General features: G+C 34.9%; 1 protein-coding gene across 1 annotated transcript; it reads left to right on the top strand.

The window, feature by feature from the left end:
• Window positions 1-11,909: 11,909 nt before the first annotated feature.
• On the top strand, window positions 11,910-22,794 carry LOC114530555 (inositol hexakisphosphate and diphosphoinositol-pentakisphosphate kinase 2-like; the record flags this gene model as incomplete). Its single annotated transcript, XM_028552123.1, has 20 exons — window positions 11,910-12,007; window positions 12,449-12,794; window positions 13,016-13,177; window positions 13,622-13,923; window positions 14,478-14,669; window positions 15,113-15,228; window positions 15,827-15,962; window positions 16,590-16,734; window positions 16,990-17,105; window positions 17,569-17,635; window positions 17,987-18,134; window positions 18,525-18,589; window positions 18,772-18,857; window positions 18,945-19,017; window positions 19,363-19,490; window positions 20,154-20,268; window positions 20,486-21,080; window positions 21,407-21,571; window positions 21,949-22,071; window positions 22,464-22,794. Coding segments are annotated over 20 exons (3,498 nt in total), but the record flags the coding sequence as incomplete, so codon positions are not given.
• Window positions 22,795-23,573: the final 779 nt, after the last annotated feature.

Raw genomic sequence — 23,573 nt, 5'->3', positions numbered from 1 at the left:
AAAATCCTCATTTTCGTCACTTTTGCGAAATATAAAAATTGGTTGAAAATACGTCGAAATGATGCCAAACTAATACAATTGCATTCTTTCATGAAACAATACATTTGAACACATAAAATCATACTTTGATTAGTTTCAAATTTCATAATCGGCTACGGGGGACCAAAGGAAAAATCCTCATTTTCGTCACTTTTGCGAAATATAAAAATTGTTGAAAATACGTCGAAATATGCCAACTAACTACAATTGCATTCTTTCATGAAAACAATACATTTGAACACATAAAATCATACTTTGATTAGTTTCAAAATTTCAGCCTAATCGGCTACGGGGACCAAAGGAAAAATCCTCATTTTCGTCACTTTGCGAAATATAAAAATTGTTGAAAATACGTCGAAATGATGCCAAACTAACTACAATTGCATTCTTTCATGAAAACAATACATTTGAACACATAAAATCATACTTTGATTAGTTTCAAAATTTCAGCCTAATCGGCTACGGGGGACCAAAGGAAAAATCCTCATTTTCGTCACTTTTGGCAAAATATAAAATTGGGTTGAAAATACGTCGAAATGATGCCAACTAACTACAATTGCATTCTTTCATGAAAACAATACATTTGAACACATAAAATCATACTTTGATTAGTTTCAAAATTTCAGCCTAATCGGCTACGGGGGACCAAAGGAAAAATCCTCATTTTCGTCACTTTTGCGAAATATAAAAATTGGTTGAAATACGTCGAAATGATGCCAAACTAACTACAATTGCATTCTTTCATGAAAACAATACATTTGAACACATAAAATCATACTTTCATTAGTTTCAAAATTTCAGCCTAATCGGCTACGGGGACCAAAGGAAAAATCCTCATTTTCGTCACTTTGCGAAATATAAAAATTGTTGAAAATACGTCGAAATGATGCCAAACTAACTACAATTGCATTCTATCATGAAAACAATACATTTGAACACATAAAATCATACTTTCATTAGTTTCAAAATTTCAGCCTAATCGGCTACGGGGGACCAAAGGAAAAATCCTCATTTTCGTCACTTTGCGAAATATAAAAATTGGTTGAAAATACGTCGAAATGATGCCAAACTAATTACAATTGCATTCTTTCATAAAAACAATAAATTTGAACACATAAAATCATACTTTGATTAGTTTCAAAATTTCAGCTTAATCAGCTACGGGGGACCAAAGGAAAAATCCTCATTTTCGTCACTTTTGCAAATATAAAAATTGTTGAAAATACGTCGAAATGATGCCAACTAACTACAATTGCATTCTTTCATGAAAACAATACATTTGAACACATAAAATCATACTTTGATTAGTTTCAAAATTTCAGCCTAATCGGCTACGGGGGACCAAAGGAAAAATCCTCATTTTCGTCACTTTTGCGAAATATAAAAATTTTGTTGAAAATACGTCGAAATGATGCCAAACTAACTACAATTGCATTCTTTCATGAAAACAATACATTTGAACACATAAAATCATACTTTCATTAGTTCAAAATTTCAGCCTAATCGGCTACGGGGACCAAAGGAAAAATCCTCATTTTCGTCACTTTGGCAAATATAAAAATTGGTTGAAAATACGGCGAAATTATGCCAACTAACTACAATTGCATTCTTTCATGAAAACAATACATTTGAACACATAAAATCATACTTTGATTAGTTTCAAAATTTCAGCCTAATCGGCTACGGGGGACCAAAGGAAAAATCCTCATTTTCGTCACTTTTGCGAAATATAAAAATTGGTTGAAAATACGTCGAAATGATGCCAAACTAACTACAATTGCATTCTTTCATGAAAACAATACATTTGAACACATAAAATCATACTTTGATTAGTTTCAAAATTTCAGCCTAATCGGCTACGGGGGACCAAAGGAAAAATCCTCATTTTCGTCACTTTTGCGAAATATAAAAATTGGTTGAAAATACGGCGAAATGATGCCAACTAACTACAATTGCATTCTTTCATGAAAACAATACATTTGAACACATAAAATCATACTTTGATTAGTTTCAAAATTTCAGCCTAATCGGCTACGGGGGACCAAAGGAAAAATCCTCATTTTCGTCACTTTTGCGAAATATAAAAATTGTTGAAAATACGTCGAAATGATGCCAAACTAACTACAATTGCATTCTTTCATGAAAACAATACATTTGAACACATAAAATCATACTTTCATTAGTTTCAAAATTTCAGCCTAATCGGCTACGGGGACCAAAGGAAAAATCCTCATTTTCGTCACTTTGGAAATATAAAAATTGGTTGAAAATACGTCGCGAAATGATGCCAACTAACTACAATTGCATTCTTTCATGAAAACAATACATTTGAACACATAAAATCATACTTTGATTAGTTTCAAAATTTCAGCCTAATCGGCTACGGGGGACCAAAGGAAAAATCCTCATTTTCGTCACTTTGCGAAATATAAAAATTGGTTGAAAATACGTCGAAATGATGCCAAACTAATACAATTGCATTCTTTCATGAAAACAATACATTTGAACACATAAAATCATACTTTCATTTTTCAAAATTTCAGCCTAATCGGCTACGGGGGACCAAAGGAAAAATCCTCATTTTCGTCACTTTGCGAAATATAAAAATTGGTTGAAAATACGTCGAAATGATGCCAAACTAACTACAATTGCATTCTTTCATGAAAACAATACATTTGAACACATAAAATCATACTTTGATTAGTTTCAAAATTTCAGCCTAATCGGCTACGGGGGACCAAAGGAAAAATCCTCATTTTCGTCACTTTGTCAAAATATGAAACTTGGGTTGAAAATACGTCGAAATGATGCCAAACTAACTACAATTGCATTCTTTCATGAAAACAATACATTTGAACACATAAAATCATACTTTGATTAGTTTCAAAATTTCAGCCTAATCGGCTACGGGGACCAAAGGAAAAATCCTCATTTTCGTCACTTTGCGAAATATAAAAATTGTTGAAAATACGTCGAAATGATGCCAAACTAACTACAATTGCATTCTTTCATGAAAACAATACATTTGAACACATAAAATCATACTTTCATTAGTTTCAAAATTTCAGCCTAATCGGCTACGGGGGACCAAAGGAAAAATCCTCATTTTCGTCACTTTGCGAAATATAAAAATTGTTGAAAATACGTCGAAATGATGCCAAACTAACTACAATTGCATTCTTTCATGAAAACAATACATTTGAACACATAAAATCACTTTGATTAGTTTCAAAATTTCAGCCTAATCGGCTACGGGGACCAAAGGAAAAATCCTCATTTTCGTCACTTTTGCGAAATATAAAAATTGGGTTGAAAATACGTCGAAATGATGCCAAACTAACTACAATTGCATTCTTTCATGAAAACAATACATTTGAACACATAAAATCATACTTTGATTAGTTTCAAAATTTCAGCCTAATCGGCTACGGGGGACCAAAGGAAAAATCCTCATTTTCGTCACTTTGCGAAATATAAAAATTGGTTGAAAATACGTCGAAATGATGCCAAACTAACTACAATTGCATTCTTTCATGAAAACAATACATTTGAACACATAAAATCATACTTTGATTAGTTTCAAAATTTCAGCCTAATCGGCTACGGGGGACCAAAGGAAAAATCCTCATTTTCGTCACTTTGTGAAATAATAAAAATTTTTGAAAAATACGTCGAAATGATGCCAAACTAACTACAATTGCATTCTTTCATGAAAACAATACATTTGAACACATAAAATCATACTTTCATTAGTTTCAAAATTTCAGCCTAATCGGCTACGGGAGACCAAAGGAAAAATCCTCATTTTCGTCACTTTGGCAAAATATAAAAATTGGATTGAAAATACGGCGAAATTATGCCAGACTAAGTACAATTGCATTCTTTCATGAAAACAATACATTTGAACACATAAAATCATACTTTGATTAGTTTCAAAATTTCAGCCTAATCGGCTACGGGGGACCAAAGGAAAAATCCTCATTTTCGTCACTTTTGCGAAATATAAAATTCGGTTGAAAATACGTCGAAATGATGCAAACTAATACAATTGCATTCTTTCATGAAAACAATACATTTGAACACATAAAATCATACTTTCATTGTTTCAAAATTTCAGCCTAATCGGCTACGGGGGACCAAAGGAAAAATCCTCATTTTCGTCACTTTGGCAAAATATAAAAATTGGGTTGAAAATACGTCGAAATGATGCCAAACTAACTACAATTGCATTCTTTCATGAAAACAATACATTTGAACACATAAAATCATACTTTGATTAGTTTCAAAATTTCAGCCTAATCGGCTACGGGGACCAAAGGAAAAATCCTCATTTTCGTCACTTTGGCAAATATAAAAATTGGGTTGAAAATACGTCGAAATGATGCCAAACTAACTACAATTGCATTCTTTCATGAAAAAATACATTTGAACACATAAAATCATACTTTGATTAGTTTCAAAATTTCAGCCTAATCGGCTACGGGGGACCAAAGGAAAAATCCTCATTTTCGTCACTTTTGCGAAATATAAAAATTGTGTTGAAAATACGTTGAAATGATGCCAAACTAATACAATTGCATTCTTTCATGAAAACAATACATTTGAACACATAAAATCATACTTTGATTAGTTTCAAAATTTCAGCCTAATCGGCTACGGGGGACCAAAGGAAAAATCCTCATTTTCGTCACTTTGGCAAAATATAAAAATTGGGTTGAAAATACGTCGAAATGATGCCAACTAATACAATTGCATTCTTTCATGAAAACAATACATTTGAACACATAAAATCATACTTTGATTAGTTTCAAAATTTCAGCCTAATCGGCTACGGGGACCAAAGGAAAAATCCTCATTTTCGTCACTTTTGCGAAATATAAAAATTGGTTGAAAATACGTCGAAATGATGCCAAACTAACTACAATTGCATTCTTTCATGAAAACAATACATTTGAACACATAAAATCATACTTTGATTAGTTTCAAAATTTCAGCCTAATCGGCTACGGGGGACCAAAGGAAAAATCCTCATTTTCGTCACTTTGCGAAATATAAAAATTGTTGAAAACGTCGAAATGATGCCAAACTAACTACAATTGCATTCTTTCATGAAAACAATACATTTGAACACATAAAATCATACTTTCATTAGTTTCAAAATTTCAGCCTAATCGGCTACGGGGGACCAAAGGAAAAATCCTCATTTTCGTCACTTTGGCAAATATAAAAATTTTGTTGAAAATCGAAATGATGCCAAACTAATACAATTGCATTCTTTCATGAAAACAATACATTTGAACACATAAAATCATACTTTGATTAGTTTCAAAATTTCAGCCTAATCGGCTACGGGGACCAAAGGAAAAATCCTCATTTTCGTCACTTTTGCGAAATATAAAAATTGTGTTGAAAATACGTCGAAATGATGCCAAACTAATTACAATTGCATTCTTTCATGAAAACAATACATTTGAACACATAAAATTATACTTTCAATTGTTTCAAAATTTCAGCCTAATCGGCTACGGGGGACCAAAGGAAAAATCCTCATTTTCGTCACTTTGGCAAATATAAAAATTGGGTTGAAAATACGTCGAAATGATGCCAAACTAACTACAATTGCATTCTTTCATGAAAACAATACATTTGAACACATAAAATCATATTTCATTAGTTTCAAAATTTCAGCCTAATCGGCTACGGGGGACCAAAGGAAAAATCCTCATTTTCGTCACTTTGGCAAAATATAAAAATTGGGTTGAAAATACGTCGAAATGATGCCAAACTAACTACAATTGCATTCTTTCATGAAAACAATACATTTGAACACATAAAATCATACTTTGATTAGTTTCAAAATTTCAGCCTAATCGGCTACGGGGGACCAAAGGAAAAATCCTCATTTTCGTCACTTTTGCGAAATATAAAAATTGGTTGAAAATACGGAAATGATGCCAAACTAATACAATTGCATTCTTTCATGAAAACAATACATTTGAACACATAAAATCATACTTTCATTAGTTTCAAAATTTCAGCCTAATCGGCTACGGGGGACCAAAGGAAAAATCCTCATTTTCGTCACTTTGGCAAAATAAAAAATTGGGTTGAAAATACGTCGAAATGATGCCAAACTAACTACAATTGCATTCTTTCATGAAAACAATACATTTGAACACATAAAATCATACTTTGATTAGTTTCAAAATTTCAGCCTAATCGGCTACGGGGGACCAAAGGAAAAATCCTCATTTTCGTCACTTTTGCGAAATATAAAAATTGGGTTGAAAATACGTCGAAATGATGCCAAACTAACTACAATTGCATTCTTTCATGAAAACAATACATTTGAACACATAAAATCATACTTTGATTAGTTTCAAAATTTCAGCCTAATCGGCTACGGGGGACCAAAGGAAAAATCCTCATTTTCGTCACTTTTGCGAAATATAAAAATTGTTGAAAATACGGAAATGATGCCAAACTAACTACAATTGCATTCTTTCATGAAAACAATACATTTGAACACATAAAATCATACTTTGATTAGTTTCAAAATTTCAGCCTAATCGGCTACGGGGGACCAAAGGAAAAATCCTCATTTTCGTCACTTTTGCGAAATATAAAAATTTGTTGAAAATACGTCGAAATGATGCCAAACTAACTACAATTGCATTCTTTCATGAAAACAATACATTTGAACACATAAAATCATACTTTCATTAGTTTCAAAATTTCAGCCTAATCGGCTACGGGGGACCAAAGGAAAAATCCTCATTTTCGTCACTTTGTCAAAATATGAAACTTTGGTTGAAAATACGTCGAAATGATGCCAAACTAACTACAATTGCATTCTTTCATGAAAACAATACATTTGAACACATAAAATCATATTTCATTAGTTTCAAAATTTCAGCCTAATCGGCTACGGGGGACCAAAGGAAAAATCCTCATTTTCGTCACTTTGCGAAATATAAAAATTGGTTGAAAATACGTCGAAATGATGCCAAACTAATACAATTGCATTCTTTCATGAAAAATACATTTGAACACATAAAATCATATTTCATTAGTTTCAAAATTTCAGCCTAATCGGCTACGGGGGACCAAAGGAAAAATCCTCATTTTCGTCACTTTGGCAAAATATAAAAATTGGGTTGAAAATACGTCGAAATGATGCCAAACTAACTACAATTGCATTCTTTCATGAAAACAATACATTTGAACACATAAAATCATACTTTGATTAGTTTCAAAATTTCAGCCTAATCGGCTACGGGGGACCAAAGGAAAAATCCTCATTTTCGTCACTTTGGCAAAATATAAAAATTGGGTTGAAAATACGTCGAAATGATGCCAAACTAACTACAATTGCATTCTTTCATGAAAAAATACATTTGAACACATAAAATCATACTTTGATTAGTTTCAAAATTTCAGCCTAATCGGCTACGGGGGACCAAAAGAAAAATCCTCATTTTCGTCACTTTTGCGAAATATAAAAATTCAGTTGAAAATACGTCGAAATGATGCCAAACTAATTACAATTGCATTCTTTCATGAAAACAATACATTTGAACACATAAAATCATACTTTCATTAGTTTCAAAATTTCAGCCTAATCGGCTACGGGGACCAAAGGAAAAATCCTCATTTTCGTCACTTTTGGAAATATAAAAATTGGGTTGAAAATACGAAATGATGCCAACTAAACAATTGCATTCTTTCATGAAAACAATACATTTGAACACATAAAATCATACTTTGATTAGTTTCAAAATTTCAGCCTAATCGGCTACGGGGGACCAAAGGAAAAATCCTCATTTTCGTCACTTTTGCGAAATATAAAAATTGGTTGAAAATACGTCGAAATGATGCCAAACTAATACAATTGCATTCTTTCATGAAAACAATACATTTGAACACATAAAATCATACTTTGATTAGTTTCAAAATTTCAGCCTAATCGGCTACGGGGGACCAAAGGAAAAATCCTCATTTTCGTCACTTTTGCGAAATATAAAAATTGGTTGAAAATACGTCGAAATGATGCCAACTAACTACAATTGCATTCTTTCATGAAAACAATACATTTGAACACATAAAATCATACTTTGATTAGTTTCAAAATTTCAGCCTAATCGGCTACGGGGGACCAAAGGAAAAATCCTCATTTTCGTCACTTTTGCGAAATATAAAAATTTGTTGAAAATACGTCGAAATGATGCCAAACTAACTACAATTGCATTCTTTCATGAAAACAATACATTTGAACACATAAAATCATACTTTCATTAGTTTCAAAATTTCAGCCTAATCGGCTACGGGGACCAAAGGAAAAATCCTCATTTTCGTCACTTTGGCAAATATAAAAATTGTGTTGAAAATACGTCGAAATGATGCCAGACTAAGTACAATTGCATTCTTTCATGAAAACAATACATTTGAACACATAAAATCATACTTTGATTAGTTTCAAAATTTCATCCTAATCGGCTACGGGGGACCAAAGGAAAAATCCTCATTTTCGTCACTTTGCGAAATATAAAAATTGGTTGAAAATACGTCGAAATGATGCCAAACTAATTACAATTGCATTCTTTCATGAAAACAATACATTTGAACACATAAAATTATACTTTCATTTGTTTCAAAATTTCAGCCTAATCGGCTACGGGGGACCAAAGGAAAAATCCTCATTTTCGTCACTTTGCAAATATAAAAATTGGTTGAAAATACGTCGAAATGATGCCAAACTAACTACAATTGCATTCTTTCATGAAAACAATACATTTGAACACATAAAATCATACTTTGATTAGTTTCAAAATTTCAGCCTAATCGGCTACGGGGACCAAAGGAAAAATCCTCATTTTCGTCACTTTGGCAAAATATAAAAATTGGGTTGAAAATACGTCGAAATGATGCCAAACTAACTACAATTGCATTCTTTCAGAAAACAATACATTTGAACACATAAAATCATACTTTGATTAGTTTCAAAATTTCAGCTTAATCGGCTACGGGGGACCAAAGGAAAAATCCTCATTTTCGTCACTTTTGCGAAATATAAAAATTGTGTTGAAATACGGCGAAATTGCCAGACTAATACAATTGCATTCTTTCATGAAAACAATACATTTGAACACATAAAATTATACTTTCATTAGTTTCAAAATTTCAGCCTAATCGGCTACGGGGGACCAAAGGAAAAATTCTCATATTCGTCACTTTGGCAAATATAAAAATTGGTTGAAAATACGTCGAAATGATGCCAAACTAATTACAATTGCATTCTTTCATGAAAACAATACATTTGAACACATAAAATCATACTTTGATTAGTTTCAAAATTTCAGCCTAATCGGCTACGGGGGACCAAAGGAAAAATCCTCATTTTCGTCACTTTTGCGAAATATAAAAATTTAGGGTTGAAAATACGTCGAAATGATGCCAAACTAACTACAATTGCATTCTTTCATGAAAAAAACATTTGAACACAAAAAATCATACTTTGATTAGTTTCAAAATTTCAGCCTAATCGGCTACGGGGGACCAAAGGAAAAATCCTCATTTTCGTCACTTTTGCGAAATATAAAAATTTTGTTGAAAATACGTCGAAATGATGCCAAACTAACTACAATTGCATTCTTTCATGAAAACAATACATTTGAACACATAAAATCATACTTTCATTAGTTTCAAAATTTCAGCCTAATCGGCTACGGGGACCAAAGGAAAAATCCTCATTTTCGTCACTTTGAAAATAAAAATTGGTTGAAAATACGGCGAAATGATGCCAGACTAAGTACAATTGCATTCTTTCATGAAAACAATACATTTGAACACATAAAATCATACTTTGATTAGTTTCAAAATTTCATCCTAATCGGCTACGGGGGACCAAAGGAAAAATCCTCATTTTCGTCACTTTTGCGAAATATAAAAATTCGGTTGAAAATACGTCGAAATGATGCCAAACTAATTACAATTGCATTCTTTCATGAAAACAATACATTTGAACACATAAAATTATACTTTCATTGGTTTCAAAATTTCAGCCTAATCGGCTACGGGGGACCAAAGGAAAAATCCTCATTTTCGTCACTTTGGCAAAATATAAAAATTGGGTTGAAAATACGTCGAAATGATGCCAAACTAACTACAATTGCATTCTTTCATGAAAACAATACATTTGAACACATAAAATCATACTTTGATTAGTTTCAAAATTTCAGCCTAATCGGCTACGGGGGACCAAAGGAAAAATCCTCATTTTCGTCACTTTGGCAAAATATAAAAATTGGGTTGAAAATACGTCGAAATGATGCCAAACTAACTACAATTTAATTCTTTCATAAAAACAATACATTTGAACACATAAAATCATACTTTGATTAGTTTCAAAATTTCAGCCTAATCGGCTACGGGGGACCAAAGGAAAAATCCTCATTTTCGTCACTTTTGCGAAATATAAAAATTGTGTTGAAAATACGGCGAAATCATGCCAGACTAATTACAATTGCATTCTTTCATCAAAACAATACATTTGAACACATAAAATTATACTTTCATTTGTTTCAAAATTTCAGCCTAATCGGCTACGGGGGACCAAAGGAAAAATCCTCATTTTCGTCACTTTGGCAAAATATAAAAATTGGGTTGAAAATACGTCGAAATGATGCCAAACTAACTACAATTGCATTCTTTCATGAAAACAATACATTTGAACACATAAAATCATACTTTGATTAGTTTCAAAATTTCAGCCTAATCGGCTACGGGGGACCAAAGGAAAAATCCTCATTTTCGTCACTTTTGCGAAATATAAAAATTTTGTTGAAAATACGTCGAAATGATGCCAAACTAACTACAATTGCATTCTTTCATGAAAACAATACATTTGAACACATAAAATCATACTTTGATTAGTTTCAAAATTTCAGCCTAATCGGCTACGGGGGACCAAAGGAAAAATCCTCATTTTCGTCACTTGTGCGAAATATAAAAATTGTGTTGAAAATACGGCGAAATCATGCCAGACTAACTACAATTGCATTCTTTCATGAAAACAATACATTTGAACACATAAAATCATACTTTGATTAGTTTCAAAATTTCAGCCTAATCGGCTACGGGGGACCAAAGGAAAAATCGTCATTTTCGTCACTTTTGCGAAATATAAAAATTGTGTTGAAAATACGTTGAAATGATGCCAAACTAACTACAATTGCATTCTTTCATGAAAACAATACATTTGAACACATAAAATCATATTTTCATTAGTTTCAAAATTTCAGCCTAATCGGCTACGGGGGACCAAAGGAAAAATCCTCATTTTCGTCACTTTTGCGAAATATAAAAATTCGGTTGAAAATACGTCGAAATGATGCCAAACTAATTACAATTGCATTCTTTCATGAAAGCAATACATTTGAACACATAAAATCATACTTTGATTAGTTTCAAAATTTCAGCCTAATCGGCTACGGGGGACCAAAGGAAAAATCCTCATTTTCGTCACTTTTGCGAAATATAAAAATTGGGTTGAAAATACGTCGAAATGATGCCAAACTATCTACAATTGCATTCTTTCATGAAAACAATACATTTGAACACATAAAATCATACTTTCGTTAGTTTCAAAATGTCAGCCTAATCGGCTACGGGGGACCAAAGGAAAAATCCTCATTTTCGTCACTTTTGCGAAATAAAAAAATTGGTTTGAAAATACGTCGAAATGATGCCAAACTAACTACAATTGCATTCTTTCATGAAAACAATACATTTGAACACATAATATCATACTTTCATTAATTTCAAAATTTCATACTGTGTGCATACTGTGTTGTATTGAATATGTATTTCTTTTACTAGGCTTTCCTTTAAATAAAGCAATTCAATACAGTGAATTGAGGAAGCCTTTTTTACTCAACGACTTGGAATCACAATATCTGCTTCAAGATCGGTATATAACATCTAATTAATACACTATATGAGGATAGATAGTTGTGATCTTGTGTTCTGATAGAGTGAGGCACATTTGTGTCTGGTTGGTTAACACTGTATTACCAATAGTAACTTCTTTGGTATATGCAGTTTTACAAATGTCTCAGAAAAAGGAAAGGTTAACAAACAGATGAAACATTTTGTGTGTACACCAGTGTTTGTACCAGTGTTTGTACTCAATATAATTAACTGATGTTTACATTCTGTTAAATTAAGTCATTGAGTTTGATTGCAATTCCTTTTCTGTGTAGGTAGATGTTTAGGTAGTGGCCTCCTCCAAGTAGTGATGTGATTTTTACCTCGCAAACCTGCTTTTGTATAAGTGCATCATGGCACCTCTTGACTAAAGTAGTAATGCAGTTTGACCTAAGGAAGATTTAATTTATTTCTTCATTTTTAGCCAAAGAGTTTATGAAAAGCTACAGGCCATTGGTGTGCCTGTCCCCCGCTATGCTGTCCTCAGGCGAGACGAGGCAAACAGTTGTGATGATCCAGATTTCATGGAAAGCGAAGACACCATTCGGGTTCATGGCATGGTATTCCACAAACCGTTTGTTGAGAAACCGCTAAGTGCAGAAGACCATAATGTTTATATCTACTTTCCATCTCAAGCTGGTGGTGGTTGTCAACAGTTGTTTCGTAAAATTGGTAGTCTCAGTAGTCGATATTGTGACCAGAGTCAAGTCAGAAAAAGTGGATCCTATATTTATGAGAACTTTATGCCTACTGAGGGTACAGATGTTAAGGTTGGTATTTAATTCATGATTTGAAATAGTTTTCAAAATGAAAGCATTTACTTTTGTGGGCAAACTGATCTTTTTATTAACAGAAAGTGCTTATATATAGAAAAAAAATGTTATAAAATGAGGATGTCAAATTGTCGAAAACGACTCAACTATAATTCCACGGAGTTTTCTCATTAATTCCTGTGTTGTGAATCTGCCAGCGTTTCTGTTCATTTCCTAAGGTATACACAGTAGGGCCGGAGTACGTTCATGCCGAAGCAAGGAAATCGCCTTCGTTGGATGGCAAAGTTGAAAGGGATTATCAAGGCAAAGAAATCAGATACCCCGTCATCCTTTCAGCGATTGAAAAGGAAATCGCAAACAAAGTGTGCAACGCGTTCAAGGTTAGTTTATGACTCGAAAGTTCACCCGTAAATGTTCAATCTAGGGCGGACGCGTTATTTCATACAGTGCATGATAGATACATTGTACCATCGTACCCAGGGTGGCGGTAAATGCTTACCTACCAACCATTTTAAGATATTAAAAAGATATTGAAATGCGCAACCTTAAAATCCCTTGTCTGTGATCATTTTTTTATTGAAGCCTAAATTCATTGGTGTTGTTTCAAAAACATGTTTATACCACGACACGATTTTATCTTATCTATATATCTTGGACTAAAGTTTTCAACTGTATGTACCAATATCTAGTATATATATAGTATGTACCAATATCTAGTATATATAGTGTGTACCAATATCTGGTATATATAGTATACTTAACATGCAGTTATTTCAGGATTTGTGGATGTCATCATTTCCTATTCGTTGCATATTTCTTTCTAGCAAACTGTTTGTGGTTTTGACCTGTTGAGAGGCAATGGGATGTCGTATGTTTGCGATGTAAACGGCTTTAGTTTTGTGAAAACATCGAAAAAGTATTACGAGGATTGCTCGCAAGTGTTGGGTCACATGATATTGCAGAACATCGCCCCTCAACTCTCGATTCCTGATCTTGCAATCGAGGACACGCCATTCGTTGACACGCCAGAAGAATCTATGCTCGAACTGCGTTGTGTTATGGCCGTCATAAGACACGGGGATCGAACACCGAAACAGAAGATGAAAATGGAAGTGCGAAATCAAATGTAAGTAGAAGTTTAGGGTTAAAGATTAAACTAGTTCACACGTAAGAGCAGCGCGGTTGTTGTGCCACATTTGAGGCATGTTCATTTAACAATTAGTTTTAGTGTTAATAGTCTTGCTTGATAAACCGTTCCATGTTGAGATATACAATGGCGCCGTGCATTTCCCGACGATTGACTGTGTCAAACGCTGACCAAGGGCCGGTTGTACGAAAGATGAATAGCGCTATCCACCGAATAGTGATTTTTCAACCTTTCTAAAAATGTTTGAAAAGCAATAAAATTTTAGTTTTTAAGCAACAATTATTAAAGATGGTCATCAATATTGGAATACTAAGATTTAAAGGTTTAGCCAAACAACGAGCGATTTTAAAGCGATTGAAAAATGCACTATCCAGTGGATGGCGCTATCCAGCTTTTGTACAACCGGCCCCAAGATTATGCTCTCATTCGCAATGGTAATGAGTCACTCGACGACGGGACAGTACCCCCTCCTGTCTTCTCTGGCCACACCCATAATAGAACAAGGCGTGATAATATTCACTTCTACCATGCAGGTTCTTCGATCTCTTTCATAAATATGGAGGGACAGTGGAAGGGAAGTTAAAATTAAAGAAACCTAAACAACTGCAAGAAGTGCTGGATATAGTTCGTGTTCTATTAGATCGCGCGAAAGAGCTGCGTGATGATGCTGAAAAAATCTTCGAATCTCATCATAAATTGGAACAGTTGAAAAGTGTATTGGAAATGTAAGTGTATAAAGCCCCGGTTACACGGACGATTTTTGACGTCGAATTTCTCTTCTTGGTGTATGTTATGAAGTGAATTCAACAGAGTAGGTTACTTTACTTCGCCCAGCTCATATAACTGCGTATATAATTCGCACAAAAACATACGCTAGAAAGACAAAATCACCGATGAAAATTGCCCGTTTAGCCACGGCTTAAGAAATGTAAGAATTGCAAGTTGTTCAAAAATTTTTAAATGAGGGCCAAACTGGTTTAAATACACGATGCATTTTTTCTTGCAATTTATGCAATTCTGCTTTTCAGATATGTAAATTTGGCAAATAGAAAACTTTTGTGTTTATTGCCATATAGAAATAATAGACAATAATATAGTCTATTATTTCTATGTTTATTGTACTTGTAAAATATGTTAAATTGTAGTTAACAGAGTTCTGTTTGTTTAGGTATGGCCATTTCTCGGGTATAAATCGTAAGATTCAGTTCAAGTATTTAGAAAGTTCCCGAGGTAAACCTGAAAAATCTGCTTGCGAGGATCGTGGTCGTCATGGTTACGCATCAGGTAAAAAAAATGTACGAACATTTGTCGGTTGAAGGCCTGTTCACCAGATTTCTACCTAGGCGCTTTATTGGAAGATATACGGAAAGAACTATACTTATATAGAGATCTGTGGCCCGTTCATCGGCGGGCTTGGGGAGTATTTGTCAAAAACCAACTTCTTTAAGATGCAATTTCCAGTTTTCTATGATTTATATGCACGGAAGAAATCTGTGAATTGAAGCTAGTATAGGGATTAAGTTTATTTAAACATGCAGACTCAACGTTAAAGTATGTCTATACTGGATTCAACTTTGCCGGATCCATGCCATTTTTTCTTGGGCGGCAAATCAACCAATTAAGACAAGTTCAGTTCTACTTCGTCAGAAGTGAAAATAATTGGTTGAATAGAACTATAGAAGAGACGACGTTCGACTTCTAACACTCAATAGTTTTTGCTAGTTTTTCATCTATCGCATGCTCTGACTATTTTCTCTATCCAACATTTTCTGTATTCTGCCTCGCAAATTAGATTAATATCACCGATATATATTGTGATATTTCCCCGGGTGTCTGAGCATACCGTCGCAATACACATGTATTAATTCCTCTTCATGTTCAGGTGCGGAGCAGAATGATGCCGACAAGGACGACTGTAACCAAGTGCGTCAACCGTCTTTGTTACTTATCATGAAATGGGGAGGTGAACTAACCCCGTTTGGACGAGAACAGGCGGTTGAAATGGGAAAATCATGCAGGTATGTCCACAACACATTCCGGGTTCTCTGCAATGGCGGGAAAGTACTGGGACTAGTTGTCAAATGAAATCCATTTTTCGGTTGAAACAACTTAATATCTCTTTAAATATACTTTATTTCGGTTTCAAATTTACGTCAGAGCTATAATTCTTATAACTAAACGTAATTACAGAATTTCTACTAGTTTCATAAATAATAACAAAAAATATAATCGTATAATTAAATACTGCAGAATGGATTTCTATTTCGACAACCGTTCTAAGCGCTTGGCTGAAATATGAGCGCTAAATCATAACGTAGTTATTCATACTTGTACATTTTTCAAGGCTGCAAATTTTGCGATTTTTTGCATCTATTTACGCTCCTGCGGTGTCCTCTCTAGGGTCGCGAAATTTTGAGGATTGCATGTATATTGCGTATATAGCTAGGTAGATTTTGCCCGCGCGAATGAGAAATTTTAGAAATTTGTTGCAACAATGGCATTTAAACAAAATACGAAAGGCTCAAATATGATCTCCAGCAAACTCTAGGAATATCATGAAAACTAAGTGTTAGCGTAGGGTTAGGGTCGTCATTATAACGATTTAGTATGCATGTGTTTATAGTATATGGTGTTTGCTTTTTAAGGTGTATGTATCCTGGAGGAAGAGGAGAATATGCGAGCTTGCCTGGATGTGGGTTATTAAGATTGCACAGTACCTACAGACATGACTTGAAGATTTATGCTTCGGATGAAGGACGAGTTCAAATGACTGCAGCAGCTTTTGCCAAGGTGAGCCCAGTTTCCAGCTGATTTCTGCAAATGTAAAACAAAGGTTTATCAGAACGGATTGATTGAGTAAATCATTGTGTATTTTATTGCAATATTTTATCGTCACGCTTTGTATAAAAGTAAACGGCTATGGAAATGTCTAAGATTTGAATCGGAAAACCGTTTTGCAATTTATTTACACAAGGATTTTTTATAACGGTTTACGGTATAACCGTCTAAGATCTATAGGATAATTTTTTCGCCGTTTCATTGCAGGGTCTGTTGGCACTGGAAGGCGAACTCACGCCAATCTTGGTTCATTTAGTTCGTTGCGATAAACACGCAACTAAGATGCTGGATGCTGTTGGTGACCCACAAAATTTGACCTACAAGTACGTAATGGGTTGAGCTATCCGCTTGCTTTGTTTTACTGCAACTTAAAATAATTGTTGTAGTGGTTTGAAGAACGAAATCATTCTCAGGTTATTCTACATGCAGTATGCGAAAAACCTGGGAACGAGGATAATTAAGAACAACGCTGACGGATTACGCAGGCTCTGGTTAAGAGATTGGGAAACATTGCAAAAGATGCAACTCAGGTCCTCGGCACGAATCAAGCACTCTTCCAAAATCATAGAGGTTCGATTTTTGCCGGAAGACCTGAGTTTCAAACGTTCCTGGCTTGGTCTAAATAGTCGTATGATTCAACCTTCGTTCCCCTAAGCTACCATCAACAGTGAATTTACGATTTCCATTTTCTAATTATCACTCAACAATAACACTCGCATCCCTGAAATATGTTCGAACAAAGTGATTTTTCAAAAAATGGTTATGAAATATGGTGATATGTTGCAGGATAAAAGGCAGACTTCATGAATTTTTCAATTTAGACAAGGACTTGTGCGACGAAGATTACGAAAAAGTAAGTATGGTAAATTACGGGGTTTCTTTTTACAGTTTAGTGCTCTACATTAAATATGGTTATTCACTTGCTTTCTAAGTTTATTGCGAGTACATGACCAAATGCATTTTGAGGTCATGCAGTTAATCAGGATAATGTAACTGACCTTTGGTGGACAAAAAGCTACTAGTTAAAATTTCCAAAAACTTGTTTATCATAATTTGGATTAATTTTTCCAAAAATATATCCAGGCTCTCTAGGCGATTTTCGTAGGTTTTAGATCCAACGACCATTTATAGAAATACAAGATTCACAATCGTTGCTCCTCAAAGTGAGTTGTACTTCATCAATTGTTGGTTGCATGGTTTCTAGATAATCCCAACGGCCTCGGTGTCGCAATTGCAAGCTTTAAAGTTCATCAAGAACCCTTTCAAGATGTGTCGGCGATTGTATTCACTTGTCCAGTCCTTGACAGCTCAACTTCGAGAGATGATGAAAGATCCTAATGTTGATCCCCAAGGTATGTACAATGTTCGTAATATTCTTGGAATTTTGCATGGTGACATCGCAATAAATAAATTAGCTTGTAGGTACACCACAAGCACTGCAAAGCTTTGCAGTATTAAATTCTAAGCTTTGCAGTATTAAATGCTTACGTGATGTACCTACGAGCTAATTTATTTATACCATGTTCATGTTCGGAAAAGGGTTGGAAATGCACTGCATGGATTCTTATCAAGAGATATCCCCTCAACTTTCTCCCTTTATATGGAAAGCGTTATTCATATATAACATTTTACACCCTAATTTTCACTATCAACCCTGAATTCATGCGTTAGCTAGCGCGACTGATGCATTGCAACGCAGATTCAAGAAATTTGATTTTAGTGCACCGTTTCTGTATTTTTAGACAAGTCTCTCTACCACAATGAATGTTTGGATTTAATGGTTCATCGCTGGAGTAAACTTGAAAAGGTTAACCTCAAAATCCGAATTTTTTTCCTGAAACTTTCTCGCTAAACATTGCATATTCTATTGCACGTCCAAGATAATTTTTCTGTAGCATTTTAATATGCATGTTCAGAAATTCAAAGCGACTATAATGTGCGAAAACTCTCGAAATTTACGCCGTTAACTTTTCGTTTTTTCTGTTTTAGGACTTCAGATTACGTAATGGTAAATTTGACATAAGCCTCATCCCTGATATCTATGACTGCATCAAATATGATGTGTTTCACAACAAGTATGAAGCCATGTGTCTTTCACGACATATTCACTTGACAGACTATCAATATCAGTATATAATATGTACTAAATTTTCCATTTTTAGCAAGCTTAACTTGCGCGACGGACCAGAGCTGTTCAAATGCGCTAAAGCATTAGCTGATGTTGTCATTCCTCAGGTAACTACTGTAGCTCCTCTACTTCCCTACCGGTCTTGTTTTAAGCCATCAGAATATCTCTTGTTTAATATGGCCTGTCGGAACCCGTCCCCCGTAGATTTTTACTCTGTGATAGTTTGTGCATGAAGCTAAAGAATTTGGCGCTAAATTCTATGGCAAAAGGAAAACTTTCAACTTTCCGTACAAGGAATTATATATGTGGATGTGCTGCACACTGTGGCCACGCCCTTCTCTTCCTTTAATCCAAATTTCATCTGGACTGTTAACACATGGAATGAATTAGATTACCCAATAAAATTGTATGATTTTGCATAAAAACAAATTTTCTGTTTGCAACTTTTTAAGGAGTATGGAATAACGGAAGAAGAAAAGATGAAGATATCTAAAAGAACATGTCAGCACCTTTGTAGGAAGTTACTTGGAGATTTACGTCATGCAGATCAATCCGAAACCACCCATCGCCTAAATCCCCAGTGAGTTGGCATTTTAAAATCATACTGACCGTTGGTCGAAATTATGTAGATTACGTGAGAGTATTTTTATTCATCAATGCGCACATCTTGGTCCTGAAGGTAATATTTTGACCTCTCGCATGAGCCATAAGTTCTTTATGAGACATGACATAGTGCTTTATATTTACAACATAATAATTGGTTTGCAGACTCGGCTAAAATTTTGGTTAGGGAAACAATGGATTTATGGCATGATAACGCTATCGTAAACCAGTCAATTAAATTACAACTACTCTCGGATTGGACAAAATTCATTTTAGCCTGCAAAATATACACCGTAGCATTAATGCCTGATGAAATTGTCGTAATTTTGATTTGTAGGCGGTTAAACCGTCGCAACATCAAGTCTCAGATAATTGTAGACGATAATTGCATTTACAGTATTAAGATAAATCATTGAAAATGAAGTTTTTTCGAGTCGGGAATTGAAGTGATTAAGATCTCCCACTCAATGAGTTTAGGTATAAGAGAGCTCTTTGAATACAGGCTTAAATCTCTATTTGCAAATATAGAATAAAGTAACTATCTCTATTAGCCTTGATTAAAAGCTAGTCGCGTGGTAAGGAATTGATCGAAAAATGTAATATTTCTCTGTCGTTATACACGCATCGTGCTTTATTTTAGATACAGTCGTGATATTGTCACGCCCCATCGTCATGTTAGAACGCGTCTCTATTTCACCAGTGAAAGTCATATCCACACTATGATTAATGCAATTCGATATGGAAACTTGTGTGACGTAAGCTATTTTCAAATATACCTTAGACTTTCAGGATATCAGTGGAAAGCTAATAACTGTTTTTTTTCCGACCTCAGAATACAAAAATTGAAGTGGGCATGCGTGGGGGGTGGCGTGTTTTAGCTAATTTGGTTTCGTGAAAATGCATGAGGCGTGTTTATACAGAGTTATCATTCCTTTTCGGTAAGTAGAGTTCACTGCGTAAAATTATTTTTAGGATGTTTCAGATGAGTTTTGGAAGCGAACAATCGAGTACTTTTCCTCGGTACCCGAACTCAACTACATGACCCAGATTGTACTGATGTTGTACGAAGATCCACAAGCTGACAAAGATTCTGACAAAAGATTTCACATCGAGTTGCACTTTAGTCCTGGCGTTAAATGCGATTTGGAGGAAGCGGCAAAGGACTCTAAATTGAATCTACTTCATAAAAAACCTGGCTTTAGATCAAAAGAGGGAGAAACAGACGGTAAACAGACTAAGTCATACAAGGGCCCAGAGCAATCCGAGAACAACGTAATTCGTAAAGAACACGCGAGTGATGTACCAGTGGACGAAGAAACAGAAAAGAAAGCACAGTCGAACCAAATAGAAGGTCATTCCCATAGCAGAGCTTGCCGAAGACGCTCGGAAGATTTGGTCGTTAGGACTATTTTTCCAGCTGGAGAAGGTGCAGATGAAAATACGATGCCTACTAGGAGAAAGAGCACTGGAAGGTCACGGTCAGAGTGTGAATGCCCTGTAAAATCTACGGATGCACTCAATAGCGATGCGGGTAATTTGTCGTTCGGATACAAAGCTAAATCATTGGGTAAGTAATAGCAATCATTTATAGATTTGGTATATTATATACCTAAGGAAAATAATATATAATACCCAATCCAATATAGTCCTCTTTACAACGTGCACTACCAGAGCATCTTTATTCTCGATATTTCGCACGATAACTAGGAGACTTTTTGTTGTAGCAGCATATAGTCGAATTATACCCATGCAAGATGTATTTTAGGAGCTGAAACTCGAAAACTCTCCAATTCAATATTCGTCATGATGCTAGCTGTTTCATATACATAGCTATTTCGTAGAATAATATCGATTCATATAATTTTTTTCAACTGTATGATTCTTGTGATTTAGAATCGATCCACGGTGACAAGGTGATGCCTGTTGGCCCGATCGATATTTCACTATCAGACGATACGAAAGTTTTGTCTACGAGAGAAAATGCGAAAGCACTGCGTTCAACTATATCAACGCCGTCACTTATAAAGACACAGAAATGTGTCACAAGAGCAGCTCTTGGTAACTACTTCAATGCGTTTGATATTTCATGACTATAGACTGCTGTTGGTTGTGTGTGAGCGGGACTAATGTTTAGGAAGTGGCGGTTTATTATGCCGGCGTATAAACCGTGTCTGGGGGGAGGAACGTACCCCGCCCCAATGATCAAAAGTGCCCTTATATTGACCTTGCATGCAGCTTTGATCCTATGCTTTGATAAAAAATCATCACTATACCACTATACGCATATTGGTGCCCCGGATGTTTGTCACCCCATTATCGGTATACCTTGCCAAAATACACAACTTAGTCAACAGTTACTCTGAAATATTGTCCTTCGAATTAATCGAGTTTTCAATTTTAAACAAGTTTTGTTCCGACTTGTCGATTTATTATAGGTCCGGTGTTCTCTGTTCCCGGAGTGCGAAAGTTAGCTTTGCAAAGTGCAGTCCCAATGGCGAATGTTGTAACAAGGCCACGCGCGTCAATAACTGAAGATAACTTTTTGTCTGAGGTTGCAGGTATTTATTGTTGTTTTATCTCTTATTTTTGATGTTCTCTTATTTTATCTGTTAGAGCCTGTTTACATGGAGCGAGTTATCCCGCTTAGGCCTGCCTTTGCTTAGGCGAGGTAAAAAGCGCATCACATCAAAGGCTTAACCTGATTAGTCTTGCATTATATGCAATTTTTACCTCGCCTAGCCCGGATAATCCGCTCTAAGTAAACGGACCCTTCGTCTTGTGTATTGGTCGTTTTGTGTGTCCTCGGGGCTCGGGGAGCCTAGGTTGTATATCGAACTACAGGCAGTAGAAAGTATGCGGACTTTTATAATCTGTGAAAAATAACGGCAAGTTACAAACGGAAAATTTATATATTCCACTAAATCTAGATTACAATCTTCTCTCTCAACAGCAATCCAAGGAGACAGTCTTCACAGTGTGTTATCATGGATCCATCCTTTGAAAACCCTACACGGCTGTATTCCCTTGAGACAAATGGAGACTTTCTTGAGGAAAATAAGCGATTCTTACGAGCCGGAACTAACACCAGATCCTCAAAACAGATGGATGACAAACCAGACAAGCCACGGCGATTGTAGCAAAAGTAGCTGTGGAAGTAACAATTCCCCACTGATGAGAGACCTCGCGGACAGCATACCCAAAGGACAGGATGGCATTGACATTGCTGAATTTGAAGCATGTGAGGTTTTTGATAAGGGAAAATCTGTTTGAATATTTGTAAATGCATAAAGTAAATTTTTATTTATCAAGATATCTGTGTAGTTACTTCAACGATTCAAAACGGGGGATAAAAATGCATCGATCGTAATAGTAAGATTTCCCCCCGAAGTACGACAATAATTTAGGCTGTTTCCTTACCTTTGGGTTTTGGGACTATGACTATATATAATAGACCTTGAGCACTGGACATAAGTCTTCCATCGCTTCTATCTGTATGGAAGAGTTTGATGCCATTCTGGTGACGACTTTCGAGTTTACCTTTGTCACTGGTTTCAATATGATGCTCTATGCAGTCTGGCTTACGTGAGATAATATGTGTTTACCAGCCATAGTACCAGCTTTCAGAAACAAGCCTCTGATAGACCTTGCGCATTATGACGTCTCTTGGTATTATTTAACTGACTTGGTATTATTTAACTCGCAAAACTCACGAGCCAATCAAACACCGTGTAACACCAGGCTTTCCGTGTTTAACGTCTTTATGAGAATTTGCATACATATTGAAAGTGTTATTAAATTTTTATCAATTTCGGTATTAATTTTAATAGTTGCGTTGAAAAATTTACGCACTATATCGCCAAAAATTGCCCGCATTTTGGTTGCTCTATTGCTATTTTTTGTAACATTTGTTGCTAAAAATAATCCTTAAATTAAGTGTTAAAACATATGACATACACAGGCAGTAAATATATTACTGTAAATAAATGGTCACCCATGTTTTCCTCAAATTATGCCAATAATGTGCTCAGATTATAGTATTCCGTGATTCCGACAGTTAGCC

The sequence above is a fragment of the Dendronephthya gigantea genome, unplaced genomic scaffold, assembly GCF_004324835.1.
Source record: "Dendronephthya gigantea isolate DGI-Jeju-01 unplaced genomic scaffold, DenGig_1.0 000064F, whole genome shotgun sequence".
Taxonomy (NCBI): domain Eukaryota; kingdom Metazoa; phylum Cnidaria; class Anthozoa; order Malacalcyonacea; family Nephtheidae; genus Dendronephthya; species Dendronephthya gigantea.
Note: the sequence above shows the minus strand (reverse complement) of the source record. Positions and strands in the feature narration are given on the sequence as shown.